General features: G+C 39.0%; 1 protein-coding gene across 6 annotated transcripts in view; it reads right to left on the bottom strand.

The window, feature by feature from the left end:
- The window catches only part of SIN3A (SIN3 transcription regulator family member A), a 68,633-nt gene that overhangs the window by 26,940 nt on the left and 20,820 nt on the right, over positions 1 to 20,873 (bottom strand). For all 6 annotated transcript variants that reach the window (XM_023653221.2, XM_023653226.2, XM_023653216.2 and 3 more), the window contains 11 exons: positions 17,729 to 17,905; positions 13,579 to 13,685; positions 12,637 to 12,919; positions 11,380 to 11,631; positions 10,659 to 10,811; positions 10,360 to 10,518; positions 8,471 to 8,560; positions 5,954 to 6,072; positions 5,155 to 5,365; positions 4,732 to 4,848; positions 1,198 to 1,436 (listed from right to left, as the gene is read on the bottom strand). In XM_023653221.2, coding sequence (XP_023508989.1) covers positions 1,198 to 1,436; positions 4,732 to 4,848; positions 5,155 to 5,365; positions 5,954 to 6,072; positions 8,471 to 8,560; positions 10,360 to 10,518; positions 10,659 to 10,811; positions 11,380 to 11,631; positions 12,637 to 12,919; positions 13,579 to 13,685; positions 17,729 to 17,905 — 1,907 coding nt within the window. The remainder of the gene's footprint in view (positions 1 to 1,197; positions 1,437 to 4,731; positions 4,849 to 5,154; positions 5,366 to 5,953; positions 6,073 to 8,470; positions 8,561 to 10,359; positions 10,519 to 10,658; positions 10,812 to 11,379; positions 11,632 to 12,636; positions 12,920 to 13,578; positions 13,686 to 17,728; positions 17,906 to 20,873) is intronic.

Raw genomic sequence — 20,873 nt, 5'->3', positions numbered from 1 at the left:
CCACTCTCACAAAGGTTTAGAAATTAGAAATACGTCAGGCTTACTTTATTTCAAAAGCCAAAACATATAATAGGTCTGTCAAAATTACTGGCAACTTGGGAGAAATGTTATTCAAACCAGTCTTGAACTCTGTTACATGAGGAAATTACTCTCAGGACTTACTCTGGGGAAGTAATTTGTCCCAAACCCAGAAATCTTACCTAGAACAGTTATTTCTCAAACAGCATTCCACAGAATACCCTTAAAAAAGGGGTTCTTTTCCTTGGCCAACTAAAACAAAGTTAAACACCTTTCTTTGCTGCAAGACTTCTAAGAACATTTACTAAGCTAACATAAATGCAAAAGTCCAAGAGCAGAGAACTCGCACAGTATGATTCCTCTGGACAGTCTGGGGAGTTCTGATGAGAATAACTGATCCTAAGTCTCCAAAAGAGGAGAGGAGAGTAAAACCAAAACCAGCACTCAAACTGGAAAATATCCTACATCTTAAAGCCAAAAGTTAAATGCTACTGGCAAGAAGGAACATAAGCTGTGCCAGCTCTTGAGGTCAAGACTAGGGAGGAAAAATAACATCTGGGCATTATGAACTGTGCAGCAGAAAAGAATTCCTTTTCACCAGGTGATAGTGAGAGGAGCCAGCCCTTAGTTGGGATGCAGTGTGGTCCAGAGTGCCATGGACTTGGAGGAGCCTGGGGCCCAGCCCTGGCTCTGGCCTCCTCCTCCTTAACACTTGGCCTTAGGTGGGTACAACAGCCCCTCTACACCTCAGGCTGCAGGCTTAGGAGAAAGAAGACATTCTTGTTACAAATGGCACACTGTCTTTTTAAATAATACCTATCAATTTTACAAAGACAAAGAGTGATTTTTCTTATTAAAAAACAAAGATGTTAACAACACAATACTGAGGGGCAGGAACACGGGTAGTTTTCTTCTTTGTTCTTTTCTATATTTAAAATATCCCATCAAACACACTAAGCATTCCACTATGGACTTTCAAGGTTTGTCTCTACTGCTGGTGACCAAGAACGCCATGAAGAAGCTCCACTATTCCATGATATACCTGATTTCCAACAACCAGGGTCAGGGAGAAAAGGAAGTCTCATGGGATAACCAGGTTGAAATGAGAACCTTATTTAATGGGCCACTGAATCTGTCATGAAGCACACTAAAAAATGAAGGGCACATTCGCTCAGGTACCTTTTAAGGACAATTGGGACCGCAATGGAGGGGTTCTTCCTCAGCCCATCAATGATATCAGCCGCTTTGTCAGCATATATCCTCTGGAGGGCTTTTCGATGAATGACTTCTGATGTGCCCCCAAGTGTGTTGTCCAGGCGAAATTTGGCTTGTTCCTCAGCAGACAAGCGGGAAAGCTTCTTCTGTATTGCTTCCAGAACCCGGATTGTTGCCAGATTGGTCTCTAAAACTACATCAAGCTAAAGAAAAAGACGAAGTGTGCTCAGGACCCAAACCAGAATAGAATAGTGGTCAAGAACATAAGGTCGGGGGCCGGCCCCATGACCAAGTGGTTAAGTTCGCGCGCTCCGCTTTGGCCACCCAGGGTTCGGATCCTGGGTGCGGACATGGCACCACTCATTAGGCCATGTTGAGGCGGCGTCCCACATCCCACAACTAGAAGGATCCACAACTAGAATATACAACTATGTACTGGGGGGATTTGGGGAGGAAAAAAAAGAATATAAGGTGGGGAGTCAAACTACCTGGACTGGAATCCTAGCTCTGCCATACTGGCCATAGTAAGACTGCTTCCTTGTCAGTAAAACAGGGATAACTCCACCTACTCTAATAAATTGTTTTCTAGATTAAACAATACAATCCACATAAAGCGTTTAGCACAATGCCCGGCACATAACAAACATCCAATAAATGATGGGTAAGTAGTAGGTATTACTTCTACCACCATCACCATGCTTTGCTTAGGACCAGTAACCCCAGAGCAGAGGGACCTAACAGGAGGGAACCTTACTGACACTTTCTCCTAAACTTTGCTGAATTGCTAAGATCTGTTATAAACAGAAACAATAATTTTTTTAAAAATCCCCCAAAGACTATTCAAGATGATAAACATGAGTAAGGTTTTTCAGAGTTAACTTGAAATATTTAAATATGTAATAGCTTTGTTCTACATCCAGTAGTAATAAGAGCAGTGGCTATCATTCCTTAAGGACTTGAATGTTTTATCTCTGGGTAACCATATAAATTCTTTCTGAACTCTGGCACCTATTTTCTGGCAAGGACCTAGGCTGACCTGGTTAAGGATATGACTTTAACTTTTTCCCTAGGCTTAACACAAGATTCTCTAAACGAGAAACAGAAAATGAAATAAATGAGCAGTCTCAAGGGCATATGACCAAATGTCTGTAGAAGTGTTCCTTAAGTTTTCTAGTTTGGGGACAGTGGTAGCCATTTTGTCAAATACTTCTTGTCCCCCCTTCTCCCCAATTATGGACAAATGATGGATCAATATTCCAGGCTCCCAGTGATTGGACAGGGCCATGTAAATAGTTCTCGCAAATGAGTTATGAACAGGTAAGTTAAGTAATGTTTATTAGTTCTAGGCTAGAGCATTTAAGGGTGCAAAATCCTTCTGAGCTCTCTTTTCCCTCTAGTTTCTGGCAATGGTCAAGATGGTAGCAGTCTATTAGCCTGGGTCCCCAAGTAATTCTGATGAGAATCCCCTGCTAAACATCAATGCACATGTAGCATGATCAAGAAATAAACCTGCTTTTCAAGCCATCGAGATTTGGGGGTTGTGTGTATTGCAGGATTACTAATGTATCCTGATACATAAAAGAATACACCTTCAAACTAGCCCATCCCACTCAATCCTAAGCATATATACACACACCACCCCACACTTCTTTGTCACCCCTATAATCAGAAATGGGAGATAAGGGTGTTGCCTCTCTTTTGCAGGCAGACTAGTTGAGAATGGAAACATCCTGTCAAAAAAAGATGCTCATCTCTGCTTTCTAATTCATCATCTAACCTTACTAAACCTAAGTAACAAAGAAGCACTTTCTTTAGCCTGACAAAACTTTCCAATGAAGTTAACATCTGTCATAATTTAGTTTTCTGCAAATGGTTGAAACTCCTCATCAACACTGGGGCAGAGATGGCCAATCACCTGCCAGTGGCCAAGCAACATGTGGCTCTTCATTCAAAACATGCCAGAGACAGCTGAAACAAGTGTGAACAGGGATAAGTGGCAGAGAGCTAAATTAGTATGAATTAAAAAAAGAGCCAAGATATCTCCCACCCATATGAATAAGCAGAGCCAGTCAGTTTTATATAATAAACACATTAAATAGGATACATGTAATTTTACCTCTTTGGACACATCTAACATTCCCTTTTTGTTGATGTTCTTTTTTTTTTTTTTTTTTGAGGAAGATTAGCCCTGAACTAACTGCTGCCAATCCTCCTCTTTTTGCTGAGCAAGACTGGCCCTGAGCTAACATCCATGCCCATCTTCCTTTACTTTACACTTGGGACACCTGCCACAGCATGGTTTGCCAAGCGGTGCCATGTCCGCACCCAGGATCCAAACCGACGAACCCTGGGCCACCGAGAAGTGGAACTTAACCGCTGCGCCACCGGGCCGGCCCCTTTGTTGATGTTCTCAGTGAACTGGACAATTAAACACATTAGGGATTCTGAGCCCACTTTCAGTACGCCCACTCCTGATATGGGGGCTCTCTGACAGCTCATTTATTCACTCCAGCTCTTCCTTTCCCTACTTGTTGTTGTTATGTGCCATCAAGTTGGCTCCAACCCCTGGCCACCTTATGAATGAGTGATATCCACAATGTCCTGTCCTCCTCTCCTCAGCTCCTGTAGACTCATGCCTGGGGCTTCCTTTATGGAGTCAATCTATCTCATGTTTGGTCTTCCTTCCCTACTACTTTACTTCAACTTTTACTATTTTTACTTTTTTTTTTCTTTTCCACTCTACTACTTTCCTTCTCTACTACTTTAAAATAAAGTCCCTGGGGCTGGCCCCGTGGTGGCATAGTGGTTAAGTTTGGTGCGCTCTGCTTCAGCAGCCCAGGTTGGTGGGTTCAGATCTCCAGCGTGGACCTACATCACTTGTCAGCCATGCTGTGGCGATGACCCATTTATAAAGTGGAGGAAGACTGGCACGGATGTTAGCTCAGGGCTAATCTTCCTCAGCAAAAATAAATAAAAAAATAAAAACAAAAAAAATTAAGTCTCTAAGTCAACTTCCTTTTAAAAGGAGCCAAATCAGTATCAGAAACATGAGAGAACTCCAGTTCTCAAAGGACAGCTGGTTTGCTAACCATGTCAAGATACCTGCTAAGAATAGCAATATACACTTGGAAACAAATAATTTAAAACAGCTTCAAGAAAACCAGTAGGCCCTAAGATACTGATTTTATATACCATGTAAAACACAATAACCTTTAAAATGCCGTTAAAAATTCAAACTATTATTATTCAGCCATCAATGGATAATTTCAGTTAAAACGGTTAAAGTGGCCTAGATAAGTCCTATTTGTCATAAAAATATTACTTATATATGTGACAAACTAGTCAGGCATGGTAAGTATGACAAGCATTTAGTACAGAAGAATGTAAGCCTCTGGCTCTTCAGTCTTAAAAATCAACCCTCACAGATAGGTATTTAAGATATCTTATCATTTAGAATCTCCCATTTCCCTAAACTTCAAATGATAAAGGAGCTTGTACCTCAAAGCGTTCATCTTCACAACGATAGATATGTTCTTCATACTGAGTTTTCTTAGAACTAACAAAGGTGGAGTCCTCAGACCAAGAAGGGAAGGAAACCCAGGTATCATTTAAAACCTTTGGGTAAAAGAAGAGAAATTGAAACAAAAGTATAACAAAACTTGCTGGTGATTAAGCATTCTCAAAAAGACAGATAAAACTCTAGGGAGGGAAGAAACAGTTAACATTACAAGTTTCACTTTAAGCAAGTTTACAAAAGATATTAGTAAGGAAAAGGTTCTGAATATATATGTAAAACATTTTCTTCTAAAAAAAGAGAAGGGTTTTGATTTCCTCATTCACATAAATTCTTGATTCCTGGAACCATTCCCTTCTGGAGGAAGCTGAGGATTCAGGGCTGATCCTTTCTAGGGAAGGCCTTACCTCTTTACAGAGAGGAGTCCGTCCTGTACACTTGGGCTGCTGGTAACTCTTTGGTAGGGCTCGATAGCTGGAGCCCAACCGTTTACAAGAGGCATAATCTATCTCCATGGCAATGCCCTCTGTGGCTCGTTCCTTTGGAAAGGTTTCCAGATGTACAGATTCCTTATAGCCCAGAAAGTTTTTAAACCAATTAAACAGTTCAGGGAATTTCCTGAAGAACCAAACCAAAAACTGGTGAGCAATCAGAAACAGGATGCAGTTATCCTGAGGTCTGACTACACCACTATGTGGTGTTGGATCAGAACTCTGCTACAAGGGACAAATTCCAATGACAATTTTTATTTCCTCCTTAAGAAGCACTGCTTCTGAGTATTTGGCTTCCCTTTTTCTTGTAGAGTGCTCCAAGATCATATAAGGTGGTGATGGAAGAGTTGCACTGAAACTAGGCAATAACCAACCACTCTTCTCATAAAGAATATTGCTTCAATGTTCAGATCATTCTTAGGTTGTCAAAAACAGTCAAGATTCTAGAACCCTTGAAGAGACTGGTCTCTAAAAACATCCAACACTAGTCAGGGGATCAGGAGACCACTGGTCTTGGCCAATGCCCTCTGCCTATTTCATCATCTCTAGATAGCTGAACTAGAAGACTTCCCAGAGCACTCATTTGACACTGACATTTTATGAGCCAACTGACCCATCACAATCAAATTAATTTTGCCTATCATATACTCTCACAAACTAAGCTTTATTTCACCTCCATATCATACATCAGGGCTAAGCCCTACACTCCACTTACCCCAGGAAAGGAGAGACTAACTGCACAAGCTCAGCCCGAGAGATCACCTCCTGGTTAAAGATAACAAGACAGCGCAGGAAATTCTCATAGGCCTCTGCACTCCGCAGAGCCTTTCGGACCTTATGGAGACAACCAGAAGAGAAACAGTTAAGCCGGGAATCACAAGATCCTAAATCGCTTTTAAAAGATTGGAGAAACTTGAACTGTTATTTGACGATACTAAGGAATCAATGTTAGTTTTTTTTTAGATGTGATAATTACTATGTTTGAAAAAAGACATCATTTTAAAAGGAAACTTAGTAAAATATTTATGGATGAAATAATACAATTTCTGGGATTTGTCTCCAAATAATCTGGGGTGGGTGAGAGTACATATGAAACAAGCACACTGGCTGGGAGTTGGGAACTGCTGAAGGTGGATGATGGGGTACATGAGGAGTCATTTTACTATTCTCTTTAATTTCACATATTTTTAAAATTTTCTATAATAAAAATTTTTAAAAAATGAGATCCTAGAGTAAATAAGACATCTACTTTTTTTTTTTTTTTTAAGAATTTATTTTTTTCCTTTTTCGCCCCAAAACCCCCCTGTACATAGTGGTATATTCTTCGTTGTGGGTCCTTCTAGTTGTGGCATGTGGGACGCTGCCTCAGCGTGGTTTGATGAGCAGTGCCATGTCTGTGCCCAGGATTCGAACCAACGAAACACTGGGCCGCCTGCAGCGGAGCGCGCGAACTTAACCACTCGGCCACAGGGCCAGCCCCTGACATTTACTTTCTCACATGCTTGATTCTCTGGACCGTATCAGAATTACCCAAGCTTTTGATGCCTCTCCTAACAGAGGTTTACAGCAAGAATCTCTGTCAATACTGTTTTCAAACTCTGTTAATCTTGAATAATGATCTTTTTAAGTAAGATATTTTGTCCTCTAACCTGATCCTTGTCCTTCCACCATTCATAACATTGACCATTTTAACATCCAAAAACCTAAAAATGTTCAATGGCAAAGTTACACTAGGCTGGCTAGATGAGCAATCTGGGGTTTCCGTTTCCAAAGTGAACGTTTAGCACTGTGGGCCTTTAGTGAGGGCTGCAGACCCTCACCAGACCAAGTGGCTTCCCAACAACCTTGTCCAGGCTCCTACAAGCTTTTCCTAACTATCAATCAACAGATACTATACGGAATATGTACTTTCAAAGCCAAAGATGAAAAAGCACTGTGCTTTTTGTACTATACACCATATTTATTTACTTTTAATTTTTATTAGCTTTTAAACATAAACAAAAGTAGACAGAATAGTCTAATGAATCCCATGTACTCACCCAGCCTCAATGATTAATACAGTAAATTTTGCTTCATCTATACCCATTTCCCCTACCACTGAATTTTAAGGTAAATTCCAGACATTTCATCTATATATACCAGTATATATCTCTAAGAAATAAGTACTTCAAAAATAAAAAAAAAAACCATCACTCTGAAAAAAATTAACTTATTCAGTCCCTCCTCCCTGACCCTTTCCTTGTCATCTGTTGGTTGTGACTTGGACTTTGACATCTGCCTTAGAAGCATCAAGTGCCCAGGCAACCCTCAAAAACGGTTCAAGTCAGAGCGAGAGACCCTTAACTGTTCCACAGGACAACTCACACAGGCACAACAAGCTAGAGAGAGATCAGGAGGCACCAATCATGGAGATGTTACTGCCTGTTTACAAAAACCCACAGGCGCAAGACAAGGTAAATCACCACCAGATCAACCCAGGTTGGTTCCTGCCAGTGAGAAGTCACACAGTTCCCAGCTATCCTGATGAAAGTAGCCTGCTCATCATCGGTTTGACTCCAAAGAGGAGTCAAACTATCACACCACACAATTCTGTTTAAACCAATAATCTCAACTCTGGCTGCTCATTAGAATCACCTGGGGTGCTTTGAGAGCATACAATTAAATCAGAATTCCCATGAACCCTATATGCCATACCACAAATAGTTTATCTTTCAAGACTAATACCATGCTTTTTTAAAAAGCTGTCTTCCACCATGGAAAATGCTATATTTTGCTGCAAACTACTTCACAAAACCAAAGCAGACAATGCTCCCACTTCTCTAGCTGTGCTAATAGTTCTAGTAGACTGAAAGGACCTACCACTTGGAAACTATGTTAAAAAGTAGAAAGTCCTGGGACTGGCCCCACGGCCGAGTGGTTAAGTTCGCGCGCTCCGCTGCAGGCGGCCCAGTGTTTCGTTGGTTCGAATCCTGGGTGCAGACATAGCTCTGCTCATCAAACCACGCTGAGGCAGCGTCCCACATGCCACAACTAGAAGAACCCACAACGAAGAATATACAACTATGTACCGGGGGGCTTTGGGGAGAAAAAGGAAAAAAATTAAATCTTAAAAAAAAAAAAAGTAGAAAGTCCTAATCAGCTTGAAGCCTCTAAAACATAATCTTCTTGGGGACAGGGTGATTTTCTCTTGGCATTAATAGCCAATATTAAATCTAATTCATCCATTACTCACCTTATCAAAAAATAATGATTCAGTTCCTACACCATGCTTGCTGGCATCTGCCATAGAAGAATCCTTTAGGCTGAGCAGTTTGGGTTTCTTCTGCAAAACCGGAAAAATACAGACACGTAAGATTCAAACAGTAGATTTCTCTCAGTTTTATTTTCATCTGTGGTCAAAGGTTCCACCACTGACTGCCGCTGATTAATAAATTGCAACAAATGAGAAAATTTAAGTCACTAACCCACTTTACAGCCTAAAAGATTTCTACTTGTCTTTTCTATTTCAGTTTGCCTGTCGATTTTTTCCCCGACATTCATAGATCATTTGACTCCCCAAATATTCTCTCTACAATGGTCACAGCATCACTGTGCTATTAGAATTAATATTCTTACTTTTTCCATAGGCCAAAAGTAACTAGCAGAAATCTAATGTCATTGCCTTGTCTTGCTAGCCGTGGAGGCAGAAGAGTGTGTTTGTAAACAGAGAGAGTACATGGCCTGGAGTGGACAGACATCAATCTTTAACCTTTAATTACAGTTCAATTAAAAAAATCATGAAAAAAGCATAGTTTATCTTCCTGACAAGAAATAACTGTCTTCTCAGCAATATCCACTCAGACCAATTTAAGACTGCTCTTTCAAAGGGAATGAATAGGCCATGACACAACTGTCAGGCAAGAATTTACTTTTAAAAAGTCACCTTTCAACTATCTGAGAAGAAAAGCAGACTTTGAGAGAAGCAGCATATCTACCTTTGCCACCTCAGAGTACTCTCTCTTAGGAGCCATACCCTCTCCTTACACCGCCTAAGAAGAAAGCAGGGAGGGAAGTCTAATGACCCAATAGTGTGTTCACCTGTGGGTAATTAAGTGTGGGAGGAGACCAATTCAAGAGTAGAGCCTATCTGCTAACCTGATTCTTGCTACCCATTTAACTAACACTCTTTACTGAAGAGAAGAAATATAAACTATTACTATGTTCAACTTGCTTTCAAAAGGAGAGACCATTAAAAATACTAAAAAATAGTCCTTCAAAAGTGTCAGCAACACTTAACATGTCAGTCAGTCTTTGCAGTTATTTGCTTGTTCACCCCGCCACCTCTTACTATTAGAAATCCCACTAGCTTCTGTTATTATTTAATTAAAATCCTGCAGACATGCCTATCTTTTCCTTGTTATATACTGCTTTAGAATTCACTGAAGCAACATTCAATACATACACCTAGCCCTCTCCCTGGACTACACAAAGAAAAAGGAAACAGGCTTAATTTTCTGCAGGCAGACCATCAGTGCTTACTATAACAAGAAGCATCATGTGACAGGTCACTAACAAGAGTTAAGACCTCCCTCTGCTATAGCCCAAAGGACCTGCCTTGGAAATTAGGATGATACAGAGAAGATCTGGCAACCTAACAAAGAACCTTGGGCAGGATAAGCCTCTAAACCAAAGAGATCTCACAAAGCATATGCAACTTACTCACTTTAGGACCTCAGAGACCACTAACTTATTTCTGAAACAACTACCAAGCTTAAAAATCTTCTTTCTTAGCACAAGGCAGGTTTAAGGAATCAAATCAGAAGAAGAGAAAAATTAATGTCTTAGAAACTGTTGGCAGCAAACAAAAAAAGAGATGTCAGCTAACAGAAAGAAGAGAGAAAATACAGAGAAAACCAAGAACTCAAAAAAGCACAGTAATCTGAGCAATTAGTGGTATTCTAACATTCTTTTGCAAAGCCAGATAAAAAGCTTTGCACTGAGATTCTGTGACATACACCAACTCACTCTGAATTCAGACTCCAACAGTCAACATGCTTAGGAGAACACATGACCAACCCTAGAGTATCTATCCCCTAGAAATGCTCCTGGAAGTCAAAATGAGCAGCTATGGCCCACTCTCACCTTCACTGGAGGGGTGGCTCCTGTTCCAGAGTGCCTGCGGATCTGGCAGCCATTCTGGCTTGGCCTCTGTGGCTTATTGTTCAGTTGGGGCTTCTTCACAGTGCCTCCATGGTCATTTCTGACAGAATCAACCTTCTCAGCAGTTGTTTTGCTTAAAAGCTGATTAAGACACATGAAAGAAATTAATGCTCTTATCAAAACAAATAAATATACATTTAGAAAAAGTCCCCTTCTGATTCCAGCTTCCTGACTTATCTAAGATAATTCTAAATAGTGTAGTTCTTTTTAATAAAACTTACCACAGAGCTGTTGGCATCTGGTAGGAACTGTCCAAACTCTGACAACAGATCTTCCTGATTTTTAAAAAGACGAGCCACCTGGGCATAGACCTCCTGCTCAGTCAATGCTGGAGTGTAGTTTCCTCCAGCTTCCTTGGCATTTCGCTGCTCTTTCTAATAGGAAATTGCAAATGGGAAGAGATCATATTAGAGGGCCACTATTTTTGAATGACTCATTTTTGCAGATGCTCTAGGACATCTGATAGGAATTCTGTATGTTATCTACTCGGGCTGCACTTAAAGTCTATGTTCTTAGCACCTGTTTTGACTGGAAGCTTTCAAGCTGAGAAAGGAGTGGAAGTTGTGGCCGACAATTAATGCTTTTTAAAACTAGGACAGTGTATGTGAATGCTCAGGGGACCACTACCAACTCTTAAAACACACAACATTAGAGAAATTTCTCCTCCTTCTACTGTGGATTAACTATACTACAGAAATCATCCTCTAAACTTCCAGGATAAACAAGCATTCAGTTCACAGGGCGGTAACTTTAAATATCCTGACTGGCTGCTACAAGGCAATTAAAGTCAGGCAAATCAAACTGGTTTTATGAACACACAGTTTCCAACTGGTTAATTTCCAGTAAGAGTTAGTGGACACAGTAATGGGTATTCAAGTTCTTAGACTAGATGCCCTCAGAAGGTAACCTGGTTAAGACAGGTTGAAAGGGCAACTCTCTTACCTGATATGTGTGCAAAATCTCTAGGAACGCTTTGTAGATATCTGGTTGGCCCTGGAACCTGTTCTTGATCTTATTAACATAGTTGATGGCATGATTAAACTCCACAGGTTGATTGTTCTGCAAGGATGGGGCCGTTCCCAAGGAGATTGTCACTGGTGTGTGAGGCTGGACAGGTGGAGAACGTGGGGATGCATATGGTGGGAGCGGGGGAGTCTGCTGACTGGCTGGATTATGTGCTTGTAGTTGGGAAGGCTAAAAAGAAAAAAGTCTTTACTCTCCTCAGAAACACAGATAGTTTGACACAAGAAAGAAAGTTCAAACTAAAAAGAAACAAGGTGTCTGATCAACTTATATCCTTTATTCACTCTGGCCACACCACTTTAGCCCCACTCAAATCACGCTGGGCAGGGGTGAGAAGTATAGAGGTTTCACACATTCTAATACAAATATTTCAGTCTCGAATTTTCTAAATACAACCTTAAAAGTGGCTACATTTTCAATAACAAGGAAGAATTTTTCATTTGCAATTTTTAAGCTCACTAGCTCAACAGGTGGAAATAAAATAGAAAAAACTCATTCTACATAGATCTTTAAGGTCAAAAAAGACAATTATTGCAGTAGCTCCACATAAAAAGGCTTCTAAACCAGCTCTGTCCAATAGAGCTAATGGAAATGTTCTTTATTTGTACTGTCCTATACGATTGCCACCAGCCACATGAGGCTACTGAGCACCTTAAATGTAGCTATTGCAACTGAAAAACTGAATTTAACTAATTTAAATTTAAATATGTGGCTAGTGGCTATGTATTAGACCATGCAGTTCTACACCAAGAATACCCCATCATCATCATCAAGGGGATCTGCTTAGCTTGATATGACTTAATCAGGTAAATGGAGTAACTTTTGTAAAATGATGACCCTGTGGGCAGTAGCATAATCTGATCATAAGATGACCACTGCTGCTTGTGCTGTCAAAGCACTGCTACACAAAGTTGTCATCTGTTGGGATGTTCATGGCTTCAATAAGCAGAAGTTCGGGGAAAAAGAATCCTTGTAGGTTGCTGGTCTGTTGATTTAAACACATATCTAAATATGTAGTATGCAAATATGAACCATTTTATAGGGATGTGACTACTGCATCTTCTCCAATGAAATCACTGTAACTTGTGTATCTAAGTCTTATATAAAGAGAAAACATCAAAGGAAAAGTCTTTATAGGGGATACATTTCACACGATGTAGTTTTCCAAGTGCTCACCTTGCTGACTTTGGCAGGTGGGGGCTGAGGAGCAGGCTGGGCAGGAGCTGGGGCTGACTGGGCTGAAGGCTGGGAAGGATGCTGGGGTGGTGGTTGAGGCTGGGGCTGGATGCCATGGGTGGGGATCTGATGAACCTGGCCAGGAGTTGTCACATTCACCATGTCATTGGTTTGCACCTCAATCTTGTAGCCAGGGGGCAAGAAGGTATTGAAGCCCATTATCAGGTCAGGGTGGCCTTTGAACAGCTGGGACACACGACTAATCACTCCCGGAGTGTCGATGCTGATAAAAAAAATAAAAATTAAACTGACAAGCTTATAAACACCCTAATAAGAAAAAAAATTCACATTCCAGTAGATTCTCTAAACAAGAAAACAGATTAAAATCAACCTGCATATTACCAAATTAACAACACACAAAAAACTCTGAAATTCCAAAGCCATTTAGCTTTATATTCAAAGAAGCTTGGTCAGAATTTTAAACAGAATATTCATTCATGATAATAGTCCCCTCAAGTAAATCTAAAGCTGCAATTCCCATGCAAGACCCAACCTTTGATCTATCAGTATAAATCATTATGTACCTACATTGCTCAGATGAGTTACTCTCTTAAAACAGTAAACCATGCCAGAATATTAGTATATCTTAAATCAATTCAAAGAGCAAGTAGCCTAATCATCACCAGTCTACTTCCCTGACTGAGACGAAGTATTAAGAAAAATTTTAGTCAAGAAAAACTTACCAATAGGGAGAAAACAAAGCTCTAGGGACTGTAATTTTCACCAATAAAGCAATACACCAAATAGAAAAGCATGACCCTAAAAACAAACCCCCAAAACAGGGCATCCTTTATCTTTCAGCAGACGAGAATAAGCTATATCCTCCCTCCAAAATCAACAATCCAAGCACACAGCTTGAGTACAACCAGATATATCTTTTACCTCTGGGATTTAAATTCCTTCATGATGTCAAGGAAATCATTGTAGACCTGAGGCTGACTACCAAATTGCAGCTTCACCTGGTCAAGATAGGACAGCGCATCCTCCACCTGAAGCAGGGATAAAGCTCAACGTTATAAAAAGAATAAGCCAAGAGTTACAAAAAAACCACAAATGATTTATGCCTAAATAAAATTAACATAGTAAATAAAACAGAAATATATTGTAAAGATACATGAAAGTATTAAAAATTAGTATAGCAATTCCTTCTTTTTGAAGGATAATTTTAGGGAAGAAAACCTTTCCTGTTTTGGGGCATATATGTTAAGACAGCTGCAGCCACTGTATACGTTGTGTGTTAAGAGTTGACTGTGTCATTAAGTTTGATGCCAATAATAAGACTCAAGCTTAAAATAAAAATCAACTCATAAAATCTGCAGCCTTGTCTTAGATAATTTTGGAGAGACTGATTAGTGAAGAAGGATCACATTAATCTATCATTCATTTATTGGTTCATTGATTCATTTCAGAAATACCTAGTAAGCTACAAGAGAGCACATGGGAACGGCACTCCCCGCAAAAAACCCATTGGGACATAAGGGAAGGCTTACTCAAGAAGTGACGTCTAAACTGAGTCCTAAGGATGAGTGCAAGTTAGCAAGAGTGACGGCCCGTGAGGAAAGTCAGAGGAAGCAGCATGGGCAAAATTCCAGACAGGGCACCATACGGGACATTTGGAAAACTGAAGAGAGTCTGGTTTGGCTGGAGCATTTGTGATGAAGAGAAGGAATGGTGGCAGGAAGGGTGACGAGATCAGACAGGAGAGGAAGCAGGACCCAGATCCTAAAAGGCATTCTAAATCTTGTTAAAAAGCAACTTAGATTTTTATTATCTGCATTTTAGTGTACTCAGTTTGGCTAGGGTGTTGAGAATAAATAGGTGCAAGGGCAGGACAGATTGAAAGGAGGTGGGAAAACCACTTATGCTATAAGGCCAACTCATGTGCCAACTACTATGGCTTGAATTATAGTACTGACCAAAGGAAGAGAGAGAACAGGATAGATTCAAAAGCTTTTTAGGGGATATAAGTGACAGGGTTTGGGGACTGACTAAATATGGGAGATAAGGGGGAGGGAGCATTCACTAAATTGTAAATTATTTGGGCATTCACAAAGAGGAACAGATTTGAAGGGTTAGAAAGTTATGAGTTTGATTTAGGAAAACTTAATTTTTAGTGACTCAGGAGACATCCAAGGGAATTATCCACTAGGTGTTTCCTATATACTCTGGAATTATTTCAAATTATACAAATATCAACTTTAGACAGTTTCAGAAATAAATATCTGATTTGATAAGCTCTATTCTTGTGATACATTGTGAAACAGGACATTTATGTTCAAATAAACCATTAAATGGTATTTCAAGAGTTGCCCAAACTTCCCATGGCCACAGTTAATCAGAGCATTTCAGTGTTGCTAGAGCACAGATTATACTGTATACTTGGTCAAAAGCCCACTCATTTGATGGTTGGTTTTTCTGTACTTTACAAATAACACAACAATTTCTGCTGAAATTAAATGGACTATTTAATTCATGTTCTGAACGCTCCATACTGAAATGTTTCATTAATGACCAAGTTAATGGAACATAAAACTCATTAAGTTTACAGAAGGAACAAAGACTTTGGAAGATATTTAAGAATAGCATTCACAATCATATGACAAAGGAGAAGTAAATAAACAAACATCCAAAAAAGAAAGAAAGAAGAAATGACTACAGAAAAAGTGCACAAACCCAAAGGAAAGAAATGGCATGTGATGTGTGTATGTTTGGAAGAAAAAGGTATTTGAAGGTCATAGTTAGCCACTGTTAAAAATTAATTATAAAATAACATTATGCTTTAAAAGTCCAGCATGACATCCACATCATAAAGGAGATGATACTTGCACATAATAGTGAGGAAATTCTTTCATTACCTAAAGTACAGTTCAACTTTTTATAAAAGCATGTCTACAGTTCTAGGAACCAGAGCTTAGAAGAAAACAACAACTTAGAACTAGTCATTTAGAAGCTACAGATTTAAGGAGGCACTTGGAGAGACCTTTAGATTCTGGTGATGCACTCTCTTGGCTCACTTCCACAGGCATTTGTTATTAAGGTCCCTAACCTCCTGAAATTCAAAATCTTGTTTGGGAGACAAACACAAACTACTATAAAGAGAACTTGCTGAAGTATGTGCCAAATATCTATGCTGCTGGCATTCAACAAATAACTAAACCACACTAAATATGCCTCAAATTATTCAAATCCTCCTTGTTATCAATCTGCCAAAGACAAAAAAGAAAGTTTAGACAACGTTGATGCTTGAAACAACCTAAGTATTCTCACTGAACACTTCCTTATTATAGAATATAAACAGCTTATTGAAGTCGATTCAAATGCTTGTAATGCATTTTAAGACTGATCCAAAAATGGAAGGCAATGCGGGAATACTGAATTAAATTACATGGAGGCACAAGAAAGCATTTTACCTCTCCTCATTAGAAAGGAAATTCCACAAGTTACTATGCTCAGGAATTACACTCAAGAGCTTGTAATAAAAGAACAGAGCAAGAAGTCCTAAGGCTACCTGTGACTCACTCTATAACCCCAACTCCAAAGCCCTTTCTTGCTTCCTTGACAGTTTCTATAAAACAAAGCACAATTTATATACTCATACCTAAGTGGGGAAGGTGAGTAAAACAGGTGCTGAGCTTTGATAGGGTTGGCTGAAAAAGGCTATAGAAACAAATATACTTTTGTTGGTTTAATAGCAAGTTTATAAGCTCTTTTGCAACATTAAGGTATTAACTGCTGAATATGATATTAATATGGAATTAAATCACATCAAACCAATTAAAAAAAATATTTTCAGGACTTGGTGAAGGGCTAAGTCCATGGCAATAACACATTTTGGTACACAGCCATCATTCTACAAGATGTTTAAGGAAAACAACAATATCGCTTACACAAATTTTCCCAAAGCCAGAGTGAAGTTTCAGGTCCAAATTATTCATACTCTCTTTAAAGGCTATGCTTAACTATAGTCAACTCTTAATTACTTAAGCTAATATAGACAAAGTAAATTTTACAAAATCTCTCTTTCTATATAGGTCAGCTTTGGTATGTTTTATATTTACGTAGCACTTAATTTCCTTTTAGGCCAATATTAAACTAGTTGCTGAGAACCCAAACCAATAAGGGCAAGGGTCAAGGAGAGCTAGATTAAGTATCGAGGAAAACAGAAGGCTGAAGTATTTACTATACATGGATGTGTCCTGCAGTGGTATATTGTTCATTCCTATCCGTCAAGCTATTTGATATAATTAGGCTGAAATGACCAAATAAAGATTCGACATCTTATCTCTTTATAGTTCTTTAATTTTATATTTCTCACACTCGATTTTAAATTTTACATAAATGTAAAATTAGAAAAATTGAAATCACACATTTTGAAAAGTAACACTCAAGTAAGCAGAGAGGTTAGCTGAGAACACAAGCTTCCCTTCTCCACAGATGCCTCATGAATTTCAAAGCACTTAAAACCTAGAGCACATATTCAGCAGAACAGATAAAAACACTGACACTTCATTCACAGTTATAGTCTTCCCTCAACTTTATAAAGCTTCTCCAAAAAGGAACATGTGTTTTATTAAGGATGGACCTGAAGATGCCAGCTAATTCAGCTGTTTATAAACAGGAATAAAAAGATGAAACCATAACATAATACCGGGCCCAGTTACTGTTCAGGACTGTAGCCAACCATGTGTGTGCTCAATAAAATCTTACACCTTGCTAAAAACTAAGAGTTCAAAAGGAGGCATCTAAAATATGAACTTTGTTTATTGCATATGCAAATAGCCCCTCAATCCTGTTTGAGTACCATGCATTCCTACATTCCAAAAACATTTCTTGAATATATTCTCTGGATCAGGCACTGGTGCTAAGATGGGAAATCTAAGTAGGTTTCAAAACAAAAACAAAGTAAAACTTCTTGTGATTCAGCTTCTAGTCTAGCATGTTCAAAGTTTCAACACCACTACTAATAGGCTGAAGCCAATATTGCCAGTTAAGAGAGAACCTTGTTGACAGGAGAAAAGGAGCTGAATACCACCTTGAGCCTCTGAAATTGCTGCTGTCCCTGCACTGGTGCGACCGGTGGGGCTGGATGAGCATGACTCTGGACCACCTGGCCTCCGTGGGGCTGCACAGCTGTTGGGTGATGATGGCTGCTATGAACCGCTGCTATGGTAGGCCCATGACTGCCAGAGCTCTGCGGCACAGCAGAAACCTGGGGTGGACAAAACATAGACAAGAAACTTGAAGGCTTGTGCACTCTTCCCCAAATGTGTCTAAAACACATGTATGCATATCTTTGCATACACAAAGATAACTAATTAGAAACCCAAATTTCCCACAAAAGGGAACTGGTAGAATAAATTATAGCCCAGGGCTGGCCCGGTAGCACAGTGGTTAAGTTCACATGTTCTGCTTCTCGGGGGCCCAGGGTTGGCCGATTTAGATCCTGGTGCGGACATGGCACCGCTTGGCATAAGCCATACTGTGGTAGGAGTCCCATATATAAAGTAGAGGAAGATGCACATGGATGTTAGCTCAGGGCCAGTCTACCTTGCAAAAAGAGGAGGATTGGCAGTAGTTAGCTCAGGGCTATTCTTCAAAAAAAAAAAAGCTTCCTTAAAAAAAAATATAAATTATAGCCCCCCCATATTATAACAGAATTCTTGACAGCTATTAAAAATTATATAGCTTGGTACTTCTCAAACTATCTGTGGTGAAGCACCAGTTTTTCTTTTTTCATAAATTCTAATCCATCACAGGCCACTATTTTTATAAAATACAATAAAAATGAATTACTGGAAAAGTGAAATAAAAAATCCATACGCCATCATTTTCATTATTAGATTTTAGAGATATATAATTACAATGTCCAATCACCATGAAAGTTTCTAAACACTCAATTTCTGTACTTCTCTCATTACAGACTAGTAAGAAAGTATACACATCAGCCATCTGTGGACCACATTTTGAATAGCACTGATATAGATGCACATATTTTAACACCAAAAAATGTTCACAATCCATAAATTGAATGTATTCACGTGCTGCTTACGGATTTAAACTTGTAAATAATTTTTTAAAAAGCACATTACAAAGCAGTATATATAACCAATAAAAAGATTTTAAACCCTGGACAACAAATATATAGCAACATGTCAGCATTTTATCTGGTGGTGGTGGGATTAGAGAAGATTTTTACTTTGTTTTGTTTATTTTACTTATCTTTACTCACTACTTCTGAAGTAAAACAAAAATTTCTCCCCTATTGTTAGTGGTTTGGCCTCAAAGATATTTCTTCTCTATTCTCTCTCGCTCTTTCTCATCTTCTTTTGAGTTTAGGAGTGAAATAAAAGCAAAAGCCCCTTTCCTTTTTTATTGCAAGAAATGCTACATAAAATTCCCAAAGCTTTTAAAAATTTTCCTATTTCAGAACTGTTAATCGCTACAGAAGACAACCACAGACAACAGACCTGATGTACCACTTCTCCAAAATAAGGAGACTAAATAACATAAAACCTTCTCTAAACGATGTAAGTTGTGTAGCGTAACTTAAGAAAAAAGACTTTTTTCAAGTCCCCAACAAATTTATAATGACTACTGTGGGCAAAGCAGAAGGTGGGAAACAGAGCAACTCCTTACAGATCCACAGAAACAATACAAGACACATTAGCAGTAAAAAGAAACTAGACAATTCTAAAAGCTCTACTCTCTCTCTCCCAAGAAGTGTTACTATTCTGAGATTCTATACTCCCAACATGCATGTGTTGAACAGGTTTTTACAAAACTTAATTGGAGTTTATAAATATTTGAGATGGCTGGTTTTATGAGCACATTACAGTTTCCAATATAGGAACAAATGTAACTATCCCAAGTGTAGGAAAAGTGTCATGAACCTGTTCAGATAAAAGTTAACTACCCAAGGAAAACAGGCAGTCTTTCTTCCAAGTCCTAACTTACAGATTCATCACATAGCAGTCCTCTGACCATGGCCTCCTGCCCCATATGAAGGCATTATACTGCTACAAGGGGGACTCCTGAAGAAGAGTGACACCTAAGGAATCAACATTTCCTACTTCACCTGGGTTTCCCTCTTCTTTGATTGTTTCTTATAATACATTCCTAGAAATGGAATTGGTAGGTCAAAATAACTAAAGAATATGACACAAACTGTCAAACTGCTCTCAAGAAAGATTATGCCAATTTATGTTCCCAGTACCAGCCATACCTTTTTAAAAGTCACTAACAAGTTAGGTTGAACAAGGCCTCTCCAGACCAGTTAAATAAATTATGGTTCAGACTGACCTGGAATGGAATATTATAAATAGAGTGATTTTTAAAAAATAACTTGGATCAAACATATATATTCAAGTGGGAAGTGGTCCACTATATAAAAAGTAAAAAGAGCAAACAGAAAAATAGTATAGACTGTATGATCCAAATTGTGCAAAAAGAAATGTGCATCTAGATAGCTAGGCAGGTAGATAGAGACATGTATATGCATACAAAATTTTGGATACCCAACAAATGTACCAGTGGGATAAAGTCTGACGGGTCAGAGAAAGAAGTCATCTTACACCATTTTTTTTAAACCATGGTGATATTTACTTTCATAATTAAAAAGGGCAAACAACAATTAAACGTCTTCCATTTTTAAAAAACAGAGTGAACAGATGAGAAATGATCAGTGTTGGTCGGTACGTGGAGCAACAGGAACATACAATGCTGGTGGAAATATAAATTGGTACAACTCCAAAAAGCAATTTGACATTACCTGCTACAGGTGAAAATATTCACACCCTATGACCTGGCAATCTGTCGTCTAGATATACTCAAGAAACTCTTCCTCACATGCCCTCAAACCTGCTAAGTGCTCTGCAAGAAGATAAGGACTCTGCACCAGAATGTAAACCAACTACTTCGATAATAAGCACACTGTTTAATTCAGCTGCTTTTTTTTTTTTCCATAGCAAGACTCTTTTGGCAAAAAAAACAAAGTGGTGTGTCGATTTAAATGCTAGTACAAACTTATCTTGTCATGGATTGACACTATGAGTATCACCGCATGAGGAGAAACACCAAGAACATTCACAGCAGCACCTTTACAATAGCAAAAATCTGGAAACAACCTGACTGTCCATCAACAGAAGAATGGATAAATTGGATATGTTCATATAATTCAT

Source organism: Equus caballus, chromosome 1, assembly GCF_041296265.1.
Source record: "Equus caballus isolate H_3958 breed thoroughbred chromosome 1, TB-T2T, whole genome shotgun sequence".
Lineage (NCBI taxonomy): Eukaryota > Metazoa > Chordata > Mammalia > Perissodactyla > Equidae > Equus > Equus caballus.
Note: the sequence above shows the minus strand (reverse complement) of the source record. Positions and strands in the feature narration are given on the sequence as shown.